The sequence below is a fragment of the Camelus bactrianus genome, chromosome 3 (genome assembly GCF_048773025.1).
Source record: "Camelus bactrianus isolate YW-2024 breed Bactrian camel chromosome 3, ASM4877302v1, whole genome shotgun sequence".
Lineage (NCBI taxonomy): Eukaryota > Metazoa > Chordata > Mammalia > Artiodactyla > Camelidae > Camelus > Camelus bactrianus.
The window spans coordinates 70,333,290-70,360,068 of record NC_133541.1 but is presented as its reverse complement, the minus strand read 5'-3'; the positions used below and the strand labels follow the sequence as shown (position 1 = coordinate 70,360,068).

The 26,779-nt window shown below is 34.5% G+C and overlaps 1 protein-coding gene across 2 annotated transcripts in view; it reads left to right on the top strand.

Annotated features, from left to right (window-relative positions):
* ST8SIA4 (ST8 alpha-N-acetyl-neuraminide alpha-2,8-sialyltransferase 4) overlaps positions 1-26,779 on the top strand; it is an 87,895-nt gene that overhangs the window by 23,443 nt on the left and 37,673 nt on the right. For both annotated transcript variants that reach the window (XM_010956309.3, XM_045517653.2), the window contains exon 4: positions 14,233-14,526. In XM_010956309.3, coding sequence (XP_010954611.1) covers positions 14,233-14,526 — 294 coding nt within the window. The remainder of the gene's footprint in view (positions 1-14,232; positions 14,527-26,779) is intronic.

The window sequence follows — 26,779 nt, the reverse complement described above, 5'->3', positions numbered from 1 at the left end:
AATCAAACAAGGATATTTAAAATTCTTAATACTCAGTGAAAAGTTACATGGATATTGGCACTCTTGTGAAATGCTTTTAAAAATGTAAATTGACACATCTTTTCCAAAAGTTAGGTCAAAAAAGTCCACCAAGCCTTAAAACAAGTGGACTCCTTTATTCGCCATTTCCAGTTCTAGGAATTTACCCAAATGTGAACAATGGTTTAAGATAAAGGTATTTTGTAACACACAGCAAGAAAGGATTAGTAAATAATTGTACATCTGGATGATTAGTCATGTAACATGTGGAAGAGGAATCTCAGGAAAAGGGAACAGTAAGCACAAAGGCAAATGCTCTCCATGGTCTTGAGATAAGACAGAGTTTGGGACTACTCTACTGTTAGGTTCGTAATGAGGAACAATGTGGGAGGGGAAATGACAAGGTATGTTGGCCTTAAATAATGAAGGATTCTTTCACCGTGTGTAGGATTTACATGGTATCCTGTAGTCCAAGAGGGGTCCTCACAGTTTGTTGGTTTGTTGGTTCATCTGTTCATTCTTAGTAGGGTTTGGTTGTTGTTTCTGCTATTATAAGCAGGAGAAGAATGTAGAGGTATAGAACAACGAGCATATTTGCTGATGGAAGGGCCATGATAATAAATAAAGCGAAGGTAAGAAATAGAAAGAGTGCTCAATAAGCAAGGTACTAGAGGAGGCAGATGTGATGAAACCCAAGTCATAGGACAGAGTAAGATGACAAGGCAAGCAAGCTCTGATGGGAAGTCTTATAAATGTAAAATATTGTAGAGATCATTCTTCTGTGACATCCAATGAGCATTAGCAAATGGGCAGCTGGTCATTCCGTAGATTTTCAAAAGATGGCCTCAGTTTGGGATGTTAAGCATTTGTTATTTTTCTGTTAAACTCAACTGTAAGTGGACTTTGGCCCAAATATGTATTCCAAGGCCAAACACAAAGGAACTTTTCAGTACTGTTTGTTTTCAAGTGATACATAACAGAGCTTTGATCTGTCTTATAATTTATTCATTAATTTCTTCACTCTTTTATTCAGCTACTTATCAGGAAGATACAGAAATGAAGAGCAAGCCTTTACTTTTGAGATGATTACAGTCTAGTAAAGGAAATAAAGTAATGAACTAATAATGTACAAATTGCTTTATTAGAGGCACTCACAGAAAAAGACATTGATAATAAGGCGGAGAGGAGACATAAGTTGGGTGGTAAAGGATGATTTCCTGAGAGAAGTTCGTTTATGATGAAAACTGAGGCGATCAGAAAGGAGAGAAAGAGTGAGACCTGGTTCAAACTGGATCAAGGATGTGCCAGTGAACTTGGGCATAGGAACCGGTGGCTTTTCTGGGCCTCTGAGTAGTTTCAGTTCACTGGAATAGAAGTTTGTGTGTGTGTCAGTGGAAGCAGCTGAGGCTGGAGAGGGAGGCTGACAGACAGGTTGTGCAGGGTCCTGTGTGTCAGTGGAAGCAGCTGAGGCTGGAGAGGGAGGCTGACAGACAGGTTGTGCAGGGTCCATTGTATCTTGCTAAGGAGGTTGGACTTCATTTAGAAGGCAGTCTGTGGAGCCACTTAGCAGAGGGATGTCATGATCACATTTAAATTTCAGGAAAATTTCTAGGTGCTAAATTACAGGGGGACAAAGATGGTAATACTGAAAACAGTCTAAAGATGGAGATAATGAGGGCAAAGTAAGATAGTGACAGTGGGGAGAGATGGTGGGAGGCAATTTAAGAAAATCAAGGAATATATGAATTATATAATACATGGAAAGGGCAAATGATAGTGAATGTGAATGTGCCACGTTTTAAAGTGTAACATTTTTTGGATGACGGAAAATGAATCTTGAATAATACAAATTGGTTCCCTTTGGTTCCACTGAGGAAGTTAGGCTTAGGTTAACCAACTACATTTTTCCATAGAACAGAGTTTGAGTGGCTTTCCTGAGCGCGCATAGTAAGTTGGGGAAGGAAGCACCAACAGAGCTTTTTTCTGAGATACTCAAAGTACAATACCTTATTTTCAAATGAAGATTGGAAACACTTATCTTTTTCAGTTAGAAGTAACAGTGCTGCACTAGATTGTAAAGTAATCTGATTATATGTTTACTCTGCAATGTGAAGACCAGTGAGAAATGGTTTTAATTAGGGTACATTTCAAATTTTGATGACTTAGCATGAAAGACAGAAGAGTGAATGCCTTTTAATGCCTGACATTTCCACAAGGTACCAGCCATTTTTCAGAGTCTAGGCTAACAAAACAAGTTGAACAACAAATAAAATCACATACACACAAAGACACAAAATGGTAACTATGTGAATGGTAATTAGGTTGTGTCAGTCATTTCACAATATGTACATAATAAAAACACCAAGTTGACTTTATAATGTTCAGCATTTTCCCCAGTTGTGATCAACTGACCATTTTGTGAGAATTCCTTTCTTTTATTAAGCACTTATTGAGTGCCAAAAATATGTCGAAATTTTCTAAAGACAGGTAAATGAGCAGGATACTCCTGACCTGTTCTCTTATGGAAGCTAACATCTTACAAATGAGATAAAACTTTAAATCAGGTAAATCTGGATTCAGGTTCCATCTTTTCCATCTAATACATGTTCATTCTTAAATGATTTATTTATTTTTCTAAGCCCCATTTTTTTTACATGTAATATGAGGAAAATAATTTCTGTCTTCCCTTTTTTGTGATTATAGAAATAAAATAGTATGTGTGAAATTTTCTGGAATAAATCTAAGTACAAATCAGTTATATATGCAGTAAATGTAAATCTGTCTTCCTTTTGATGATTTAGGACTAACGTATTTGTCGATTCACGGTGTGAAAATTCTGTCTGTGACCCAGGTACACAGAAGATGTAAATATTTGCAGTTTAATGGCCATTGTTGCTGGGTAGTACGTACTCTCCCATGAAGTGTAATTGAAATAAAACTCAGCAGGCAGTTTAGAAACTTGGATCCTCTTGCCAGCATTGCCACTAAATACAGCTGTGTGACTTTGAACAAGTAATGTCACCATTTTGGGTTTTAGTTTCCTGATATGCCAGGTGCGGCTGTTGAACTAAATGGACCCATAAATTCCTTTCTGGCTCTGAAAGTCTATGACTCTATTTTCTTATGATTCAGTAGACAAATTTGGAATAGATCCTGTCAACCTGCATTGTTGTCTGAATTTTTTTTTTCCTTCTGGTTGCCATGTTTGATGAATAAATTTCCTTCTCATCAGTCAACTTGTGGAAATAACATTTTCCTCTTAATATAGTGTCCTTCAATCTGGCTTTTAGTTTCCTTTGGTTCAGGAGTATTGCCTTTCCTCCTGATGTATGCAGGCCAGTGTTAGGTCTTAGAATCATAGAAAAGGTATCATTTCTTAGCCAAGAAAACCCCAAACTACGTTTTAATGATTAATACGGATTATTGTAAGTGTGATGAGGTCAGGCTTGAGACATCATGTTGTGTATAAAATTTGTAAGGAAGAACCATTGAATAGTTATTGTCAGAAGGGAGAGAAGTTGTTTTACATCAGCGTTGTATAGTATAATTTTGGGGAAAGGACCCTAACATCTTTCTAGGAGATAGAAGGAGACCTCCTTCCCATATCTTCTTCACTGGCAATCCACCGAAATTCTTGGAACCACAATTTGATTTATGCCATTACTGGAAACTCAAAAAAATATATATTAGAAGTCAATATGGTACCAAGTGTTAATAGTGTTTGTCTTTTAGAGGGGGACATAGCAGTGTGTTTCGTTGGAAAAGTAGCTTCATTTATGTTTTTGTTAGTATCAGTGTGTGTGTGCGTATTTCCCCATGCAGTGAACACAAATGCTGTTTTGAAAGTGAAAACAGTCTTAGTTTTGAAGATTATCTTTAAAATCTGGAGTGTAAATGGGAGGAGTAATATACTGGGCATTAGGAGATTTGGGTTTATGTTCCAGCTCCAGCCCTGCCTGAGTGACATTAAGCATGAATTTTTTTTTTTTTTAACAAACACATAAAAATTCAACCTACGGAGTTTTGTAGTCTGTAGTTTTCAGTATTCTGCCATTAGTGTCAAGTGTAGTATGTGTTTTGTGTGTGAGAGAGAGAGAGGGAGAGGGAGGGAGGGAGAGGGAGAGAAAGAAGGAATTAATATGTACTTTGGATAATCAAAAGCATTTCAACCTGCAGTATTGTGCGGTAAGTTTTGGATCCATAGTGTTTTAGATTCAAAGTTGGATTTAAATTCCTGCTCTGAAGATTTGTAAACTGAAACTTTTTTCCTCACTTATAAAATATAATTACTTATACTTACTTATTTGGATGTTCTTTAAAATTTGAATAACTTGGATATGTCTAGTATCTGACATCAGGGAGTAGCTGATAGCTCTTGTTATCTTTAGTGAATTATGTAAATGATCAGACTAAACAACATGATCTTGAGCCAAAAACGTGGTGGTCCTGTAAAGAAGTAAGAGGTATTTTTCTATTGTGATTAAAACTTATTAAGGAAAAAAGTTCAAAATTAGGGTCCTGTAATTATTTTTTAAGCATTGGTATCACCTTTGGCAAAAATGTAGGACTCCTCAGTATGATTATTTTAAAAATAAAAAAATACATTTATGTGAAGTTTAGAAATGGAAGCAGTTGTTCCATTAATTTGTTGTCACATTCATTCAGCAGCAGTAATCAAGTGGCCGCTAGATGCCAAGTTCTGAGGGACTTCAGTAGGTGTTAGGGATATAAGGAGAGATCACTTGGGCTATCCTGTTTGGAGTCTGCAGTCTGATGGAAGAGACGGATGTGGAGACAGGGGTCACAAAGCCATACGGTAACAGTAATGGTAGGGCTAAGAGCAAAGCACTGCTGCCAGGGAAGCAGAAGGAAGGAATTATAAAAATGAATGAAACTAAGTTTTAAGGCAGCTCTGTTTGGGACAAGAAAATAATTCCCTTTCCCGGAATGTTGTATTTTTATGGAAATTCTTGCCCTTATTCTTGGCAGTCAATTGTGTGGATGTGCTTTTCATGCTTTTTAGCCTCAATGGCTGAGATCGTTACTAATAATCCTGCTTACCTTTCAAACGTGTACATACACACGCCTTGCCCTTCACTTTTTTTCAAATTTCCTAGGCATGATCTCCCGTATGTAACTTAAGAACACTATTAATACTTGGAATGCTTAATTTGGTTCCTTCAACACAAAGATATTTCTGATCTCTTCTTTATTTAGTGAGAAGATTTCTAAGTCTTGGATAATTTTAATGTATAGTAGATTTTTAAGCATATCTCAATATTTTATGTGATGTTTGACAAAAAAACAGAACAGTGTCTTGGTTAAGGGAGAACTGGGAGTTTTATTTATATAAAACCACAAACTAAAACTGTTATAAATTAAAGGGGGGGAGGAAGCCTACCGATTGGAAGAGTGCTAAACAATGTAGTTTCTTTTTTCCACTTATCATCCCTATGTACCAACTCTTTTATGGGTAAGTTTTTACTTATGGGTGTTTTTAAAAATCAGGATGAAAACAATTATCAGCCTTTCTAGTCTTTCTTAACTTGTTTTGAATGATGACATTTCTACTCTCAGAAAACATTACTCCCCTGAAATGCCCACATCAGTCAAACAGATTGTGTTTCTTGTTTTAATTTAAGTAATTCCAACTTAAAAGGATGATTTTTTTCAACTTAGATGTATTTTAGTTAGCACACCTTCTGAGAGGTAAACATTTTAACAGCTACAGTTGAAGTGCAGTTTTCAGATTAACACATCCTAGTATCTTTTGTTTTCCTTAACTCACCTCCCAAAACACATTGTATCAGCTTTCAAATGAAACATCTTTAACATGTTTAACAGAACAAACACGTTAAAAATAAAAATTGAAGTGATTGTACAGGGAATCAGAAGATTTAGTGCAGAACTCACAGATTGTCAGTCAGGGAGCGCAATCCAGGTGGTAGATTTGTTTCCTTTAGCATTTATCATCACAAGCCCAGGAGAGCCTGTCCCCTTTAAGTGGAGAAATATCCAAGCAAAATTACACATTTTTCAGAGTTATGTTAACCTCCAGCCCAAGGGCCTTTGTGTTTTCAGAACTTGATTTAGAGCCTCCGTAGCAGTCGTGGAAGACTGAGATATTAAATATCATTGTAAACAGGTTCTCAATTCACACAGAGTACCAGTCATCATTTTTATGGTTAGCTTGACTAATTGCATTAAAGATACCAACCCTGTAGAAGCAACTGAATATAATAGAGTTCCATACAAGGTAGAGTAAAGATATAAGTAAATATTTTAGAACAGTGTAGTAGAAGCAATTAATTCTGCCAAAGAAATCATGTAAAGCATTGCAATGGATATTAACCTTTGAGTTTTAAGGGGAAAAAAGATGCCTTTTTTTAGGTTGGAGGCTAGAGTGTCTTGGAGAGGGAGGGCTTTTCAGGCAGAGACATCATCATAAGTAAAGGGAGAGAGAGAGAAAAGTACATGGAGTAGTGTGACGCCATTGGGGTCTAAGACAGGCAGATACGTAGAGAGAAACTTCTGGAAAGTAAGGGTAGGGAGGGACAAGTTATAAAAGCCCTAGACTGATGTCACTGAGGATTTTTGTTTAGGTTAGTAACATGATCAAATATTCATATTAATAAGATGATATCATCCTTGAAACAGAGAATGACCTTAAGTTGGAGCCCTTATATTAGGGAACTGGTTAGAGCAGTGTTTTTTAATGCTGTTTAATAAAGATGCGTGGCAAGCTGCTGTTACTACACACACACACACACACACACACACACACACACACACACACACACACAGAAATCTGAAACAAATTTCCATTAAGTTATGTGCATGAAACACTGTCATTTTCTACTATAATCCATTGTATTCTTTTTCACTCTTTAAAAATTGCTGATCAATGACCCCAAATTTAGTTCTTGATTCACTAATGGTTCTAACTAATAGTTTGAAAAATAATTAGGAAATTATTGCAGTGAAAGTTCAAAAAACATGGTGGTGCCTAAGTTCAGAAAATATCAATAGAAGTAAAGAAGAGAGAATATATTCAGGAGAAATTTCGGGACTTTGTAATGAATTAGATATGGAGGATAAAAGAATTATGGAGATCAGGGCCTTTCAGTCAAGTCAAAATGTGACTTTCTACTAAAATAGAGTATGAGAAAAGTCCATTTAGAATTAAATATGGTGTAATAAATGTGAAGTTGCATTGGCCTATCTTGTGATATCAGAAAATAAAACATTCATTTTTATCCACTCATGACATGATACTTTTCTGAATGCTTAATGGGTATCAGAATGCCTAAATAAACTGTCTTTCCAGGAACAGGTGTCAGATAAATCATATATACTAAGTTAGAAATCATTATTTATCCTTGGATTATACTTTCAAAAAATGAAAAGAAAAAATAATTTAGAATGACAAAATTTTTGTTTTCTTAAACAAGAAAATTTCACGTCAGTGCAGTGTCACTGTGAGAAGTTTAATGGTGTAATCACTAAAAGTTAAGAAACTCAGATACATTTCCCACAGCAAGTGAACGACCATATTGTACATAGTTTATTAACACCATGAATTGCAAAGAGAAAAAGTTACAGTTGTTCTGCCTTGGTTTTCTGGCATGGGTGATTAAAGTCTCGGTCATAGTATTTCTTGAATGCCATTTCCTTCCTTTTAATGCACAGCATAATTTTTAAGAACATAAATTCTTTGCTGAATCAGTTCTTCCCTCTGTAAAACAACAGTAACTGCTCAGCAGCCACTGATCAGTGGAGTCGTGCAGTTCCCTGATGAGGACAAGAGTACTTGGAAATACATTTTAAGAATCTTGCTTGGTTTCCCATCCTTTTGTCTTGGCTATCACAATAATGAATTTTTACCCAAGACAGTGAACAGCTGCCAGAATTCTCTCTTCACACCCCTTCAGAAAATTTTAAATGATCTTTTCTTTTTAATTACAAAGGAAAGATTTAGAAGGCATGCTTAATATTCGTTTTATATGTGTTTTCAAGAAACTTGACATTTATAACAATTCAAATAAATATTAGTCTTGCTACTGTATATGTTCACTCTTGTAAAACTTTTGCACAAACATGCAAGTTCTTAATTGTGATGAAGAGTGAAATGAATAGATCATATTTAAATAACTTTGAAAATTCATGTAGTATAACAAGTGTGGTTTTTTTTTGGAGAGATGACTTGTTATTGACCACCTCTCTCTCTCTCCTTTTTTTTTGGGATGGGGGGTAATTAGGATTTTTAAAAATTTATTTATTTATTTAATGGAGGTACTAGGGATTGAATCCAGGACCTCATGCATGCTAAGCATGAGCTCTGTCACTGAGCTGTACCCTCCCCCTGTAAGTTTTTAACAATGCTCATAAAATTTATGAACTTCTATAAATATATTGTTAAGTCCCAGGTGGAGAACAGCAGTTAAAGCTCTTACCTTCATGTAGCTTAGTGCACACAGCCATTCATTGACAATCAGAAAGTGTGAGATTTTATTTTTAAGTGAGAAGAATAACATATGCAAATCACTGTCCTTCTGACGTCTTACTTTTTACCTCTTACTACCACTATTACTCCCCTTCCTCTATTTTTTCATCTTTTCTCAAAAAATAGATGATTTGTAATATAGCCACTGAAAATTAAGAAGGATGATGAATGCTAAGTTTGAGCTTGATTAAAAATGTAGAATCACAATGAAAAACTCTTCCTGATTTCCATAATGCTAGAATTAATCATGTGAGATGCAGTCTAACATATTTCTTGGTATTCAGATCTTCATCTTCTAGAATGAGTTTAATTTTTTTCTCGTTCTGCAATTTCCCTATAAATAATATGACACTGTTCTTCCCACCTTTGCCAGTGATGTAAACAAATCTGGGTTTGTGAAAAAAAATTCTCTTCTGTTTAGTCACTTAGTTATTTTCATGATATGTGTCATTTGCGTTTATTTCTATCCACCTGAAGATTTTATTGTCAGCAAGCATAAAATGTGATATGTGTGTGATTGTATATTTTTGTGTCCATTTACTATACTGAAAGTACAAATCTTCAATATGCTTCGTTTCTGTTCCTTATGCTTTGTTTACTACATAATGGTATACTACATATAAATCAACTTTTTTTTTTCTTTTTGCATTGAAGTGTAGTCAGTTTACAGTGTTCTGTAAATTTCTGGTGTACAGCATAGTGATTCAGTTATATATAAATTCTTTTCATATTCTTTTTCATTATAAGCTAGTTTAAGGTACTTAATATAGTTCCCTGGACTATACATATAGCAGGACCTTGTTAGTCTATTTTATATATAGTAGTTAGCATCTGCAAATCCCAAACTTCCAACTTACCCCTCCACCTACCCCTTTCCCACCCTGGTAACCATAAGTTTGTTTTCTATGTCTGTGAGTCTGTTTCTGTTTTGTTCAACTATTAACCCTATGCTTCATGTTTCAAAAAGTCACATAGATTAAATATTTAATCATTTTACCAGTATTTTGAAAATTCTTTTCCTCAAGAGATCTGAGGTGAAAGTATTATTTTTATGTTTCAGATACTTAAAGCCCTTTGTTTAATAACTGCTCAGAATTTGGGGAATGTCATGACTGAGTGGCCTTATATATTATGCTTATGACCAAATGGTAAGGCATTCTTTCTTCTATAGGGAGGTTGGGGCAAAATATGAACTTAAAGACATTTTCTTTGATTCTGAAAGAAATCCATATGTAAATAGTGTCAGTTAAAACTCCTGTCCTAAAGTCATTCTAAAATAGATGTGCTTTTCTTTTATATGCACTGTGTCCTCAGACATGTTTCTCAGTCACTTTGACCTAGTTCCTCACCTCTAAAGTGGAGGTAGTTCCTTACCTCAAAGTATTGCAAAATTGTTGGTTTCAGGTCTGTTTGGGGCCTGCTGTCCTCACCTCAAGAAAGTCAGATCGATAGGGTACACGTTTCAGCTTCCCCTAGCCACTTTGAGAGAGTAACCACAAAGCCCCAAACAAAACCAGGTATTAGAGATTCTCTGTTCTCTTGACTCTTTAAGCTCAAAAACAGGATGGGAGCAGACAGGAACCATCAGCTTCCTCTGAGGGAAGAGGAGAGGAGAGGTTATCCCCCATTTCATGCTCGGTTGACAAATGTGATTCCATTGGTAATGCCAGTTTGGGCTGAGGGATTTCAACGTCAGTACAGAGAACACACAGTGAGCTTGGCCAACCGAAGGAAGAAAAAAAATGTGTTTGGAAAATCATGTGTTTGGAACTCCTCTGAACATTAATGATGAGAAAGAATAGGGGTTAGTCTGTGATCCACTCTGTTTCCTTCTCATTTAATCTTTGTCATATGTGTAAAGACGGAATTAACAAATTCCTGTATCACAGTACGTGCTGTTTTACCTCAGTGCCTCGCATGACTAGTCCTGTGGGTAGCCCAAGGTGTCACATGCGCCGTGGATGCATCACCACGTGGCTAGCTGAATGAGCATCATCCTATTGTTACTAGTAGTAACTGTCGAGATTTTATTTTGACCAGATGCTATCATTGTAAAATAGCACAAATAGTAAGATAGCTGTGGAAAAAGAATTCTGCGCACTTAGTGAAGCATCTGCACAATGAACTCTCAAGGTGTATCTGTTGAGTTCTTGAAAGATGGACCTCCTGGTTGCTTAGACCATTAAGCCATAACTTAAGGGAGATGAAGAGAATATGGACAAGTCTAAGAGATCTGTCTAACTAAGGAATTCAGTGATCTTGAGGTATTACACATGAAGTAAGCACTTCTTTCCTTAAAAAATTGAATGAATTAAAATGAATAAAAAGCATTTTTATAGGTGTGAAATGAGTGAAAGTACCTTTCATTCTGCATAAAAGAAATGTTGAGAGGCAGTAAATCTAGTGTGCGATCACAGAAGTTTCAGAGGTCTAGACTACAGGTGGAGCTAGCTGTATTCCCAAAGGTTTTCAATCAATGACGGAAGGAAGAAAAACAAATTGAAAAGTGGGCAGCTGAGAGTAAACAGGGAGTTTGGCCAACATAACTAGCTCTATATGTATGTTTTCATGTTTTTGAGATGTCGAAATATTTGGACAGTACAAAACATTTAATTTGGCTAAAGAAGCAGAACCTGAGTGTATTAACTATTCTTAGGCACTCAGTAGTTTTGACTCACAAAAATCCATCATTTCAAAATTGGGCACTCTTCAGTTTTATGAGATTAAGAGTAACATGTAAAGTAAATAAATAAATGCTTGCTAATGCATTCCGGCTACTTTTGAATATTATCATCCCCAAGATTTTTTTAAAAGGAAGATGAAGAATGTGTGATTGCAAATCTATTCATGATCCTGCTCAATCAGCAGTATTGCTACTAGTAACGCTATAAAGTTCACAACAAGTCTCCTGAGTCACTGGATTGCAACACAGCTGGTTGGTTATTTTGGCTTCCTTAGTGTTCGCCCTGATTATGTGACATTTGGCTAATTATGTGACTAAATATCTAACTCAGCCACAGAGAAGTTAGTTTACTGGCCACATGTGGACATGATGTTAATCTTTCCTTCCAGTGAAAAATTAAACATAGTCACTCCAAAGAAAATGAGCAAGCAGGCTTATAGAGCCAGCATGCTTTACATTTTACGATGTGTCCTTCTGTCATGCTATTTATTTTCAGTACCTCTGTCTCCATCCTTACAAAGCCTGGTCGGGCTATGCTTGGATCTTAAAACATTTACAGTAAAGCTCAGGTGGTTTGATTATGCTTTGATCTCCTGGTGCTTGTTCAGTTCACACCACAGTCATTTAGCATTCTTTGATTGCATGGAGTACATTGGCTCCTCTCCTGGATCAACCCTATTCTCCAGAAACAGTGTTACTCTGTTAGTTTCCCTTCACTTCTGAGGTGGAAAGTCCCTGTCTTTCAGCACTCAACTTAATTGACGACTGTCTTATTAGTCCTTAAATAGCACATGGCCAGACAGTCCTGTTTCAGAAACACACTGAGTCAGTCCTAAAAGAGTGTGTTTTGCAAACATGAGTGTGGGAGGGCTTTTAAATATGTGATGAGAAAAAGTTATGAAAAGCAGAACGAAATTAAGTGATTTTTTTTCACCTGAAAAGATAATTCAGTAGAATGTTATTTTGGCTCTCTGTAACAGGACTGGCTCTGATTATTTTTACAATCATAGAGAAAAATCAAGTATAGATATTTTTCTATGGTGGAAATTCCCTGAAAAGAGTTGCTTGAGGAACTGTTACAGCAGAAAGATCTGTCTGAAGCCATCTTCCCTGAGAGGAACACGTTAACTATCGTGTTAACAAGTGTTGTCTATTTTTCACCTGAGGAAGGAGAGGTGTGTGTACTAATGTTCAGAATGCATTTCCTCATAGTGTCCAAATTCATCTTATGATCGGGTTGGTTGGGATTTTAGACTATTTTTAAAACTGGCGTGGAGCATGTTTTAGGACTTTAAAACTGGTCATATTCTCCTTCTTCCATGAGTTCCACTGTAAGATGCTCACTTTGCTTCTGTTCACATGTCACTGTCCCTTTTCAGGGCAGTCCCATTCCTGATATTCTTACTGTAAGGATCATGAATGATCACTCGTCTCCAGTAGTGCTGGATCACGGATGGAGACAAAATACATACTCTGTCATATAATATAGTGGGTGTAATTAAAGTCATATAACTTGAAAAGATTATTTATTTCTAAATAATATGACGTGTTAATTTTTATTTGTTTTCTCTCTGAGCTCACCCTGCATAACGCAGATTTTGTTTAATTGTGTAAGGTAAAAGATATTTGTTGTGTTAGATAAATGATGTCAGAGATCTAGGAACTAATAAGATGTATTAATTAAGAGAGATAAGGAAAGATATATAAGCCAGTAATTTTGATAGTAGAGCACACACTTTATTTTTTAATTAAATTGAAGTTGTTTGAGAAATTAATTAATGTGGCAAAATGCACTAGGAAGAGAAATGTGAAAAACTTTCCTAATGCAGTCAAGCCTGCAAAAATGCAGAAAGATGAAATTAGATTATTTTCCCTTTGCTTGAAAGGCTGATGTAAGGAACAAAAAAGAAAAAAAAAATTATGTGTATGTGTTTGTCATTGTGTAGATTGAATAGGTTCAAATGATTTTTTTTCCAAATTAGCAAACTCTTGCTTGTTAAAAATATAATTTTTCACTTGTCAACTAATTAAAATATGCCTTTTTTAGCAAGCTGAACTATTATAAAGTAAAAAGGTGTTTTTTAAGTCAAGTATCCAAAGATCTGTGTGACAGAATTAAAGAAGCATCACAAACTGGTTAAAGACAAAATTCAAGGTGCTTTCCAAAGCTTTCTTGTAATATGTGGATGAAATCAGATACTTAGTGAGACCCTGGAGCTTCAGCTGCAAAAACAGGACAGTAGATTCTGTCCCTCCTTCACAGAGGGCACATGGCCTATTAGTAGGGGAAACAGGCATTTTGATGATGTCCTCAAAAGGAACAGAAACATATTTGATCCTATAGTAAGGACTTTTCTGCATTATTTAACATCTCAAAAAGGCATTTGAAATGTGATAACTCTGTTCTTCTTACTTTTCTTTCCCATTTAGGCCTATAGAAGGCAATTACAAATATGTTTGTGGAAAATGCTGTAAGGAATTGTACTTTTCCCTCAGCCTCAGGGTACAGAAAAGCCATCTTCAGTGACTTATGTTTATAAACTTGTTGAAATGACTTAAGCTTGACAAGTGGTGCAGATTGGAGTATGAGGTCTACTGTGTTTTCCTCACTTACAGCCTAGCACGTGGTTTACACTGCCTGCTGCCTGGCTTCAGAGCCCTTGCAAACTGACCATCATAAGTTCACCTGTTAGGAATTCATATCGTGTTTTTATGAAGATAACAGTAGTAAGACTTTTTAGACAATAGATCGAATAAATATAAATGACAATTTGAACCTCATACTAAGAGTGCACATCCTTATTGAAGACAGTATTCCTGAATGTGTGGCGACTTATTAAAAATGTAATTTTACCAAGCAAAGTATCTTTTTTTCCCACCTGGGAAGCAAAACAAAACAAAAGCAACAACAGAAAAACAAACCAAGAAAGACCATGCTCATTCCCCATTCTTCTTTTCATGCACACCATTTTAGGAGTGAATGTTTCATATTTATTTTTCATTTATCCATTAATTTTTTCCTCTTCAGGTGTAATCTAGCCCCTGTGGTGGAGTTTGCTGCAGATGTGGGAACTAAGTCAGATTTTATTACCATGAATCCATCAGTTGTACAAAGAGCATTTGGAGGCTTTCGGAATGAGAGTGACAGAGAAAAATTTGTGCATAGACTTTCCATGCTGAATGACAGTGTCCTTTGGATCCCCGCTTTCATGGTCAAAGGAGGAGAGAAGCACGTGGAGTGGGTTAATGCATTAATCCTTAAGAATAAACTGAAAGTGCGAACTGCCTATCCATCACTGAGACTTATTCATGCTGTCAGAGGGTAAGTGTCTGGAAAGGACCAGTCTGTCCTTGGAACATGTAACTAAACATTTTCCCTAGACAGGGAGGAGCTTCAGTAAAGTCTCCCAGTAGATAACATGTTTCCATTATTTTATAATCGCTACTCTCTTCAGCAACTTGAATTCTGCTAATGCACTGTTTTATTTTAACTCATTCTCTTTCTTTGAAAAAGCAAATATTTGAACTTGGCACTTCTGTCTGCTCGTGAACAGATTACTGATTTTTATATTTTGCTGTGTTAAAGAGTAATAAGAATTCATAATAAAATTGATGCATTTGGGGATAAGAAAACTGCCAACAGAACTACAATCAACAGTGCTAAGTAGGTAGTGGACAGTATTGTGGGACCTTAACTGTTACATGTATTTACGGAGCAGTTAAGTCCCCCCTGTAGTTAAGAGGCCTACCAGTGATAGAGAAGGCTGGCTGAGATAATATGCCTTAACGCTTCCCCTCAAGAGGCACAGATGGCATTTTTATGAATTAAGTCAACATGTCCCTTTTATTAATATAAGCTCAAAAGAGAGACCTACAAAAATTGACTCTTGTTTAAAAGTGGCAAATGACCAAAAGGCCAAATTCAGTCATGCATACGTATGAGTGTGTAAGATACATTACACAAATATAAACAATTATGTGTATTTATTAAATATCTCCTGAGTGTCGGATACTGTAAATTCAAAAAGAAAGAAGTGCTAATCGCTGCTTTAAAGGAATGCATAGGCTTTATGATAGAACCAAAGGCGTGTACAACCCACTAAGGCATAAACAAATAGTAAGGGGATGTATCGTCCAAAGTGTAGAATTTGCCTCAGGTTAGCAAAGAAGTCTTAAAAATCTAACATTTGAACTAGTCTTTAAAAGCAGAAAACGATTTTTTAAAATTTTTTAAGTGATTGTCGGGGAACGGAAGAGATAGAGGAAACCAGGAGGAAATGTTATTGCCTCATTTGAGCAAACTGAGGCAAGGAAATAACTAAGAACATGGTAAGCTTGTGGGATAATGGAATGTATTGTGGAGCATTGGAAAAATAACTTGTGATCTGGTTGGGAAGAGAATCAATTTTATCCTTTATGGAGCACAATTAAATATGTGGGTTTAGGAGAATAAATCTTGTAACTGCAGACTCTGTATTGGCAAAGAGAGATGCTAGAGATACGAAGACCATTTAGGCCTTTTGATTAATTTACTCATAAGATGATCAAGATGTAGGACAAAATCAGGGGACATGGAAAAGATGGGCAAGTTTAGAGGACCAATGAAATACAATGGCTGGAAATCCTAACAGGAAAAGGTTTTCAAACCCAGAGTTATAAATAGTTTGCTTGGGAATGGGCTAAAGTGTTTTCCTTTTTCTTTTGTTATTGAGGTATTTTCCTTCAAAGACTTACCATTTCCTTGTTTAAGACTTAAGACAGTTTCTTGGATTGTTATTCTGCACAGTTAAACTGATTTCTTATAATTAGATCATGGTTAGTCAACATTCATTCTCTTGATGTTTGCCATGAAGTTTCAACAAAGTAAGATAAAATACAAGCATTTGGAGGGATAAGGAATTCTTTAAGTTATAAAGATTCCTTGTAGTTCCAGTTTGACTATTAAAAAAAAAGACACGTTCTTAACAGAGAGTAACTTCATAATGTGCTGTGCTAGGAACATATTTTAATTATTTTTTCAGTTCTTTATTGAATACATGTATTGCAAATATTTTATCCAAGTCTGTGGTTTGCCTTTTCAATCTCTTAGTGGTGTCTTTCGATGAACATGAGTTTAAGTTTAACAAAACCCAATTTATCAATATTTTTTCTTCAATTTTTAAAAATTGTGATAAAGAACACATAACATAAAACCTACCATCTCAGCCGTTTGTGAGTGTACACTTTAGTAGTATTAAGTAAGTTCATATTGTGGTATAACCATCACCAGCATCCACATCCAGAACTCTTCCTCCTGCAAAACCGAACCTCTATACCTGTTGAACAATTTCTTCCCATTCAGCTGCTGACAGTCACCACTCTCCTTCCTTGTCTGTGTGATTTGACTACTCTAACTACCTCACCCAAGTGGAATCATCTTTATTTCACTTAGCATAATGTCATTGTTTCTTACAATGTTTTTTAATTTAAAATTTACTTTGACAGTATAGCCACTTCTTACATTAATGTCTTTTTTTTTTTAGGGTCTTTTGGTGGTGAAATATTTGAATTTCTTGCTTCTGTTGTGTATATTCTAGAGCTATTTTCTCTGTGGTTGCCAGACAGATTTCATGTAAAATCCTGAAGTTGTAAAACTTTTATTTGAATTTATACCAGTTTAACTTCAATAACATACAAAAAAAGCTCTGTCCCCACCCCTTTTGGTTGTAGATACCACAAAAGTATATTTTTATACATAGTATGTCCCAAAACATAAACTAATAATTCTTTAAAATGCATTAGTATTCTAAATTTATATAGAAAAGATTTGGAGTTACAAGTCAAAGTTATAGTAATATTAGCTTTCACACTAGTAATTTTTTAATATAGTAATCTCTTAAATCATGTAGAAACATATGAAAAAAGACAGTTACAAACCATTGTTACAATAATACTAGCTTTTTTATAATTGCCCATGAATTTAACTTTAGTGAGATCTTTATTTCTCCACACATCCTTTTTGATATGTTAATGTTGAGTATCATTGATTCATAGAAAAGCGAAGAAGTCTCTGTGCCCTGTCTTACAGACACACACTCTCCAGTGATAGCTTATTAAGATGAAAAACCAAGTATTTTGAAGAAAGTACTCTTTGATTATAGGAAATTAATAAGAAAATTTAGTTACTATGAATTAGTATTTTTAATAGACTATTTTTAGAGTATTTATTTGTTCACAGAAAAAATTGAGCAGAGAGTACAGAGATTTTCCGTGTACTGCCTGCCCCAGCACGTGCAGAGCCTCCCCTATTGTCACCGTCTTCCACCAGAGATCTACATTAGTTAAAATTAGTGAACCTACATTGATACATCATTATCACCAAAGCCCATAGTTTGCTTTTAATTTTTATGTTCCATGGGTTTTGACAGGTGTATAATGCTATGTATCTACCATTATAGTATATAGAGTAGTTTATAATCCTACAGTACATGGGGTAGTTCCACTAAAAATCCTTTGTGCTCAGACTGTTCACCTTCTCTCCCCAGTAACCCATGGCAAGCATTGATCATTTTACTGTCTTCATAGTTTTCCCTTTTCTCAAATGTCATATTGTTGGAGTTATTTGGTATGTAGCCTTTTCAGATTGATTCCTTTCACTTAGTAATATGTGTTTAAGTTTCTTCCATGTCTTTTCATGGCTTGATAGCTCATTCCTTTTTAGTGCTGAATAATATTCCATTGTCTGGATGTACCAGTTTATTTATTCACTCACCTATAGCTTCCAAGTTTTGGCAATCATAAATAAAACTGCTAAAAACATTTGTGTGCAGGTTTTTGGATGGACATAGTTTTCAACTCATTTGGGTAAATACTGAGGACTGTGATTGTGGGATCTTATGATAAGAGTATGTTTAGGTTTATAAGAAATTGATGAGCTGTCTCCCAAAGTGGCTGTACCATTTTATGTTCCCACCAGTAATGAATAAGACTTCCTGTTTCTCCACATGCTCTTGTGTTTTCAGTGTTCTGGATTTTGGTCATTCTAATAGGTATGTAGTTATATTTCATTGTTGTTTTAATTTGCATTTCTCTAATGACATATGATATGGAGCATCTTTTAATATGCTTTTTTTGCCATCTTTATCTCTTCTTTCGTGAGATGTATGTTCAAGTCTTTGGCTCATTTTTTAAGTTGAGTTGTTGGTTTTCTTATTGAAGAGTTCTTTGTATGTTTTAGATAACTGTCCTTTATCAGATACGTCCTTTGCACATATTTTCTCCCAGACTATGGCTTGTTTTTTCTTTCTGTTGACATTGTTTTAATGAAGCCCAGCTTATCAATTATTTCTTTCATTGATAATGCCTTTGGTATTTTATCTAAAAAGTCATCACCAAACCCAAGGTTTTCTAGATTGTCTTACATGTTACCTCCTAAAAGTTTTATAGTTTAGCATTCTTCATGTTAATCTGTGATCTATTTTGAGTTAATAACTATATTCATATGGGCCTATTTCTGGGCTCTTTATCTGTTCCATTTGATCTGTTTGTCTATTCTTTATCAGCACTGTACTGTGCTGATTACTGTAGCTTTATAGTAAGCCTTGAAGTTGGTTAGTGTCAGTCCTCTGACTTTGTTCCTCTTCATTAACATTATGTTGACTATTCTGGGTCTTTAGCCTCTCCACATAAACTTTGGAATTATTACCTTTGTTCTCTAGACTCCAGTTTATATTTCTCTGTTCACTACCAGCAGCTAAACACTTAATAAGGGCCTGTTTGAAATACACCATTTTCAATAAATTAGAACCCAGATAGAATTACATATGATTAACAGCAGTAAACTCATGTAGGCCTTTTACATTTATTTTAAACATAAGAGATTTATAACCATTTACTAGTTAATTCAACGGTACTCTCATTTTGTATTTTATCTTATTTACTTTTCTTCCATAACCATTATGAATATAAACTACTTCACTCTTTCAAAAGCATTTTATTCCAAAGAACAAGGCCAAACTTCTGACCACTGGAAAGTTAATGACATGCTTACGTTAGGTTATTTTGACAAGACGAATTTTTGAATTCTCCAGAAAGAACTTAACTTGCTACTTTCCTGCTTAAACATCTACATATTTCCCCTCAGGGTCAAGTGATTGATTTCTAAACTGTGGCCCAGGATATAAAAAGTAGCTCTAGATTTGCCTTTCAACTTTCAAATACCTTAGAAATTTGTACACATGGTATATAGGAAATGTAACGGAACTAATGAAATTAACACATTAATGCATGCAAATATGTTTGTACTCTACAAAGGGACTAAAACTCAGAAAGGAAATAAGGAAGTGTGATCGTTGATGAAACAAGACTTACATGCTAAGAAAGCAAGAGCAAACTCCCCAAAGATCTATTCGTTAAGTATCTCTTTTACATGTCTCTGAAACCCTGTGATTAATTCCGTTCAGGAAAACAGTTTAGAGTTTCATATGCTCTGTTGATTACTAGAGTTTGTTGTCTCTCATGGAAGGTCTTTCATGCAGGCCATGCGTTTTAGGATGCACATAATCACAACATTAAAATGTGAGGGCCTTTCTAAGTACTGCAGTTACAAATAGAAAGTTTAAGTGATTTGGAAAGCAAAAAGAACCTTGAACACAGTGAGGATCATTTAGTTTTCATATCATCAAGCTTCATTATTTAAACTTTTTCCTCTCTGAAAACTGTAATGGCTTACCAACCTTAAGCATCCATTTAATTGTAGATTTTTTTAAAATCTCTAAAAATATAACCGTCAATCACAAAACTCACTTATGTTTTAATGTATGGTCATTCTTAAGTCATGTTAAGTGAAACAGGAGGGGGAAATGTTGCTGGATTCTAATTTTAAAACAATCTTACAAAATTATTATTCAAACTTTTATATATAAATCCTTTGCCTCTTGGCAAATATCATGAATTATTATTAAAATACTTAAACCAAAAATAAAATACCTGGGGGGAAGTGTATAGCTCAAGTGGTAGAGCACATTCTCAGCATGCAGGAGTCCTGGGTTCAATGCCCAGTATCTCCTCTAAGCAGAAATCAATGAATAAACCTGATTACCTCTCCCTCATAAAAATAAAATATCTGCCTTAATTATTTTATAAATTTTTATGATCCATTAGTTTTATTTTTTTAATTCTACTATAATAAAAATAATGTATTTGCCATATTTTGTCACCATATTCTAATTATTAATTTGCTTTAATATAAATATTCAAGTAATAGGGACTACAATTAAGTTGATAAGCTGATACTTTGTATTAATCATGATAAATACTTAGATTGAGGATTCACTAGTGATCATTGAGATTGATAAAAATACATAATATTCAGTGGTATCACCTTCATAGTTAATAATTCTAAAGTTATCCAACAATTTTATAAATAGATGTCATCACCAAAATGATTTTTAAGGGAAAGACGAATTCAGTTCACATAGATTTTTAAAAATTTTATGAGTTCTACTTGTGACTTTCTTCTTCATCTTTTAATCAAGAATACATATGCTACCCCTGTATTTGACAAATCTTCCAAATGTGTATTGTTTGAAGGATAATTTAACAACTATAAAAGAAATGTGCAAGTGTGAAATAAGTTGACTATGTGACTGCTTTAAATTTGTTTAGAATTAAGAATTTTTATTTGAAATGCTTGGTAGAACTTTCATGACCTACAGCAATGTTTCTCAAATTGGAGTTCACAGGTGTATTTTGCAGGTTCTGAGAAGATATTCTTACTCTCTTTAAAACGTGTTTTTAAATTGATCCAAACAAAGAACATTGAATTATAGAATTTGCAAGAATTATCTGGAGTTTGATGTTCAAGGAAGGTCAAAACAAACTCCTCTTATTCTGACTGTAGACAAGACTATTTATATCCTTGAGTCTCAGATCTGTGTCCTTTAAAATGTAGGTATTGACATAAATAATCATTTAGATTCCTTTGGGCTCTGAGTTTATCTGGTTCCATACTTTAACTGTTCTTGCTCACATGAATATTCAAAATGCCACAACAAATATTTGTACTTAATTTTCAGAAATATCCTCAGGAATGTTTTCCTTATAACATAAAGGAGGTTCATATAACTATTGAACATCGTGATAAGTGGGGTGGCTTACTAAAATATCCTTGCTTTAAAGTCATTTGTCTAGGAATTTAAATATTCATATTCTTCAAGGTCATAATTAAGTTAATCCACCCTCATCTAAATGTTTCCTGTTGATATTAAAAGGTACACACATGCAAACACACACACCTATAAACACACGTGTGTTTATGTTCATATATAAATAGTTATAGAAGAGACTAGTATATATGTTTGTTATGGGACCACTTATTCCATTGAATTTATTTTTTCTTTTGATTTCTATGATTATTAAACTTTAAAAAAGCATAGATCTTCCTATAAGTACAAATATGAAAAATTATTTCTGGAGTAGTGTTTCTATGTTGCATATATGAAAAATAAAAGTAATATGCTATATACTCAAAATACTATATTTAACACACTGCTAAGATCTTACAATATTTAATATACTGTTAAGATCTTATATATAATTGTAAACATATAATGTATAATACACTGTTATATATAATATGTCCTAGTGATGTATTTTATAAGAACTTATTCTATGCAAGTTGCTTTGCTAGATCTTTTGCATGTTAAACACACTACCAAGAATACATTTACTTTTCTTATATTGATGATACATTGTTGATTTATATTCAACTTGTCCTCATTTGGATTTTCAAAAATTGGTTTATTTCTTGCTTAATACACAGCAGAAGTCTCCCACTTCATGTTGTTGGCATTTGCTGTGCTATCTTGAATTTATTTCTAGTAATTGCATCTTGTGTTGGGAGACTAAGTATTCTTTTACACTATTACTGTAAATGACTAACTTTTCAATTATTTCTTCTTATTCAGATTATAAGATAATATCCTAATTACTCTGCATAATGCATGATCAATATATTCATTTCTTGATTTTTGTCATTAACTAAAATTATGTTGAACAGTTGGACATCAATTAATACACCCTAAGTGTCCCATGGTTTTGCTGAATCACTGATGTTTTCTTTTGGCATGTAGCTTGTAAACTGTCTGAGTACTTCATTCACAATATAGTGTTCAAGGTTATAATTCCTAGCTTGTGGATTTCAATGTAGGAAGGAACAACAAACCTTACAGAAATTGTATCAAGTGACATCTCTAGCTCACCTCTTATCTGTGTAGCTGTCAGTCTGTTATAAAATATTTCATTGGTCAAGTATATCTTTCTATTAAAAGAAGAGAAGCACGCATTCATTGTTTTGTTACCCCATATGATTTTTGATACGGTTCTTACAAGTAAACAGATTGTATTTTCATACATCTTCCAGCATCAACTTTTTTCCAGTTTAAAGACTAACACAAAAATACTGTATCTCAGACTTTAGTTACTAAACTCATCTTTCAGATGTAAAAAGCTGTCAATATTAAATGAATGTAAAGATAAAAGAGTACATAAAATTAGGGTGATCCTTTGCAGGCTAAATTCATGTGAATGGCCTGTCCTTGCAGAAGTTGAATCAGACGAGGCTCCAAATAGAGTCCCCAGTATAGTGTAGGCTGAAATACACTGTTGGTAGAGTTCAGGAAATTTGAGCTCATCTCTGTTATTCAAATAGGTTATTTCGGAGTATTGAATCAACTCAAAGCCACATAAGGAAATACAGTCTTATAAGAATAACTTTGAAAATAAAGACATTCACTCTAAATGCTTTCTGAAAATGACTTATTTTCTTTTAAATTTAGTCTTATGCCAAAAACATTTTCACATGGCTTCTATTTTGACTAATGAGCAACACAGCTGTAATATTTCTTTATGAAACATGTGTCCTTTAATGCTTCTGAGTAGCAAGATGCTGCATAATAGGTATTTCAAACCTCATGATATTTACGTTATGGAGTATTTCTCCCTTCACTGGGGACTCTGATATCCACCCTTCCGCATTGCAGTGTTTCTTGATATCTTAATCTGATTACCCTTCAGTCAGTATTATTTTCTAGCAGCTCCCATCATTCATATTTCGTTGTGGAATGTGAAAATATAAATGGCTTATCTGAGAAGTCATTCACAGGTGTATGGCTCAAATAGGACCCTGTGGGAATCAGAGCTGTCACCCTGCCCTTGGCCAGCATGTTTTCCAGTTCTTAGTTCTCTCTCATTGAGACTAAAAGCTTTTGCAAAGTATCTAGAGTGTGTTTTGAGGTGTGGGGAAGCCTTCATGCCACTCGGTGACATTGACATCCTGCATTTTCTCATTGGTGTGCATTTTTTTCTCTTCGGTGTGCATTTTTTTCTCTTCTCCACCTGGATCATTTCTACTCCTTCAGTTTAAAGGTAAGTTCTGATTAGACACAATTCCTCACTCCTGTCCCTTTCTCTGAAATTGACATGAGTGTCCTTTCTCTGTATTCCCTTTGCAAAGGCCATATGTTTCAAATAGAATAGTCATCAGAGTGTATGACTTTATTTTGTTCTTTTTATATTGTAAATTTCATGAGAGGAAAGGTTATTTATTCACGCCTTTATATACTTAAGAAAAAGTATAGAAGCCCGGCGTGTTTTCCACTTCTTGGGTCCCTGTATTTGTTATGGTGGGGGCTGGGGCCCAGGTGCAAGGGAGAATGGAGTCATGAAAAAAGGGCAAAGTTGTGCTGAAAAAAGACTTTGAAGTTTGTTTTAGGGTTAGTTCTTTAGAGCAATCCAGGAAGCAGGGCAGCATACAGAATGGAGGAAAGAGTTTTTTAATGTAAATCTGGGCACCACTGGAAGTCATAGTAACCATTCAGCTTATGTTGAAGCAGAAGGAAACTATGCCAATAAGGAATCTCAGATAATGAGGATAGAACGTGGGTAACTTGTCTTTCCAGCAATTTATTAATTAATCAACTGTTATATATCAATAACCAACTTGTGCCCAGTATCCACAAAACTGTGAGAGCAATGCTTGCTAAACTTTACCTGCCTAAGGTGTTGTTAGAATGAAAATATAAGAATAAGTTCTGATTAAAAAGTATACAGATCATAATAATGAAGTGTGACACTTCAGAACATCTAGACTGAACATCTATAGATTTATCCTGGCCACCTGAGAAAATTGCCTTAATTCCACAATTTAGTTATCTCTTGATTATTATCTTTCAAAATCTGTATGTGTATGTGTATGTGTGTGTGTGTATATATATATATATTTGGATATTTTGAAAGATATATATGTAAAGATATATACAGAGAGAGAGAAATTGTTCTATTAATTTCTTAAATAATGCCAATTTATTATGCTGTCTAGAAGAAAATGGTTATTTTAAACTCTTTAGTCAAGGAAAGAAATTTATTTTCATCATTTAAAAAAATTGCAAACTGACTATTAGTATTCTGAATAAAGGTTGGTTGCTTTATTGCCTTTCTACTCTCAAGATCCAATCTTGTAATGAGTGGTAGAAAGTGCATAAGTAACCTTAGAAATTCCCTTGTTTCTCTGACCTTTAAGGAAAAAAGAGGAACACTGATCAATATGCAAAATAAGTCTTGAATTAATCGGGATAAAGCTATTCTAATTTAAATCCAAGTGACCGGGCAATTACCACATTCAGAGAGTCTTATACATTAAAGTAATTAGTTGTGAATTTAAAATAAAAGGTAAAAATATTAATTTTTAAATAGTGTGACTAGATACTGAATATGCTGAGGAAGGTTGTTGAATCAAGTATCCTATAAATCTTTTAGAATTTATAGTTTCTTATCTCAGAATAATTTAGATGTGGTTTAGCTTGAGAGGAATAATAGTTCAGGTTAGTTTTTTCCCTTTGTTTGATCAAAGTCAGTCAGCTAACTCTAGCTCCTAATATGATTGATCACATGATCACAGCCTCACACTACAGCTTACAAATTATGGCTATAGATATTTGAAATGCCAACTCCAGATGACAATAATATATACAAAGAGAATAAGGCAAAAGGCTTAGGGCTTAACCACTAAAATTGCCACGTAGGAAACAAGTTATTGATAGTCTGTTGTATGTTTCAAAGGCCCATGCACCAGCATACCATGATTCCTGTTGGTAAGAGGTAAAGGAAAGAGCCATCTCTTTTTCTCTCTTCTCAGCAGCCTTACCCCCAAATCATTTAAAATTTGAGTAATTAAGGATATTGTAGTAAGTGAGAATATTGAACCAGAATAAGGACTTTTGACTATAAAATATTTGCTAAATTCCTTTAACAATTCCTTTATGTCTATACACAAACCAAGAGTTGGAAGTCACATTGACCAGGGGCAGGCTACAAGCTCTTTTTCCTACAGATCCAGTTGGAGCCAAATACCTGGGATTGACTTCTCAGAAATGATATTTGCACTTTCACACCTCATGGATGAAGTAAGTGAAGAATATTCTGAGAGACAAGAGAAGAATCAAAATCATAGAACACTAGTAAGACCCAGGATTCAGTGGTAGGAAGGGAAACCATGTTGCAGAGATCTGAGTCTGGTACCTCTGCCAAGCTTGTCCTCATCAACACTCATCCCCAAAAGCCAGGACTATTCTTTGTTCCCCACTAATATGCTGAATGGTGCTCCTTTTTATGTATTCATAAGCGAATGCGCTCCCCCTTCAGGAGAGGGCATTTGTAGTTCAATACGGTTTTCTGAAGAATGTATTTGAACATAAGGTATGTTTGTTGATATATTGAGGAAATATTGTTCAATAGTTTATTTGGAGAACTAAGCAAGTCACATTATATGAGTTGCAAATTCTTTTTTTTTTCCTGTTTTGTTTTTTTTTTTAATTGAAATATAGTTGGTTTACAGTGAAGTATAGTTGGTTTAATTTCTGGTGTACAACGTAGTGTTTCAGATATGTATATATATATGTATGTATATATATACACACACACACACACACACACACACACATATATATATTCCTTTTCATATTCTTTTTCACTATAGGTTATTACAAGATATTGATTATAATTCCCTGTGCTATACAGTAGGACCTTGTTGTTTATCCATTTTACATGTAGTAGTTAGTATCTCCAAATCCCAAACTCCCAATTTATCCCTCTACTCCTTCTTCCCTGCCAACTCCAGGTAACCATTAGTTTGTTTTCTATGTCTGTGAGTCTGTTTCCATTTTGTAAATAAGTTTTTTAGATTAGATTCCACATATAAGTGATACATGATATTTGTTTTTCTCTATATGACTTACTTAGTATGATAATCTCTGGGTCCATCCATGTTGCTGCAAATAGCATTGTTTTATTTCTTTTTATGACTGAGTAGTATTCCATTGTATGTGTAAAGTTACATACGTACTGCATAAGTTGCAATTCTTATACTTATTTTTTCAGATCAGGGTTCATTGTCACAACCATTTCTTCTAAATGATATTATGCTGGAGCTCTCACCTCATAAGCCTAAGTGAAAATAAAATCCTGAAGTATTTTCTCAGTTCTTAAGAAAGGGTAGTTTTTATCCTATCATAAGAACTTTAGCCTTCTAATACACCCTT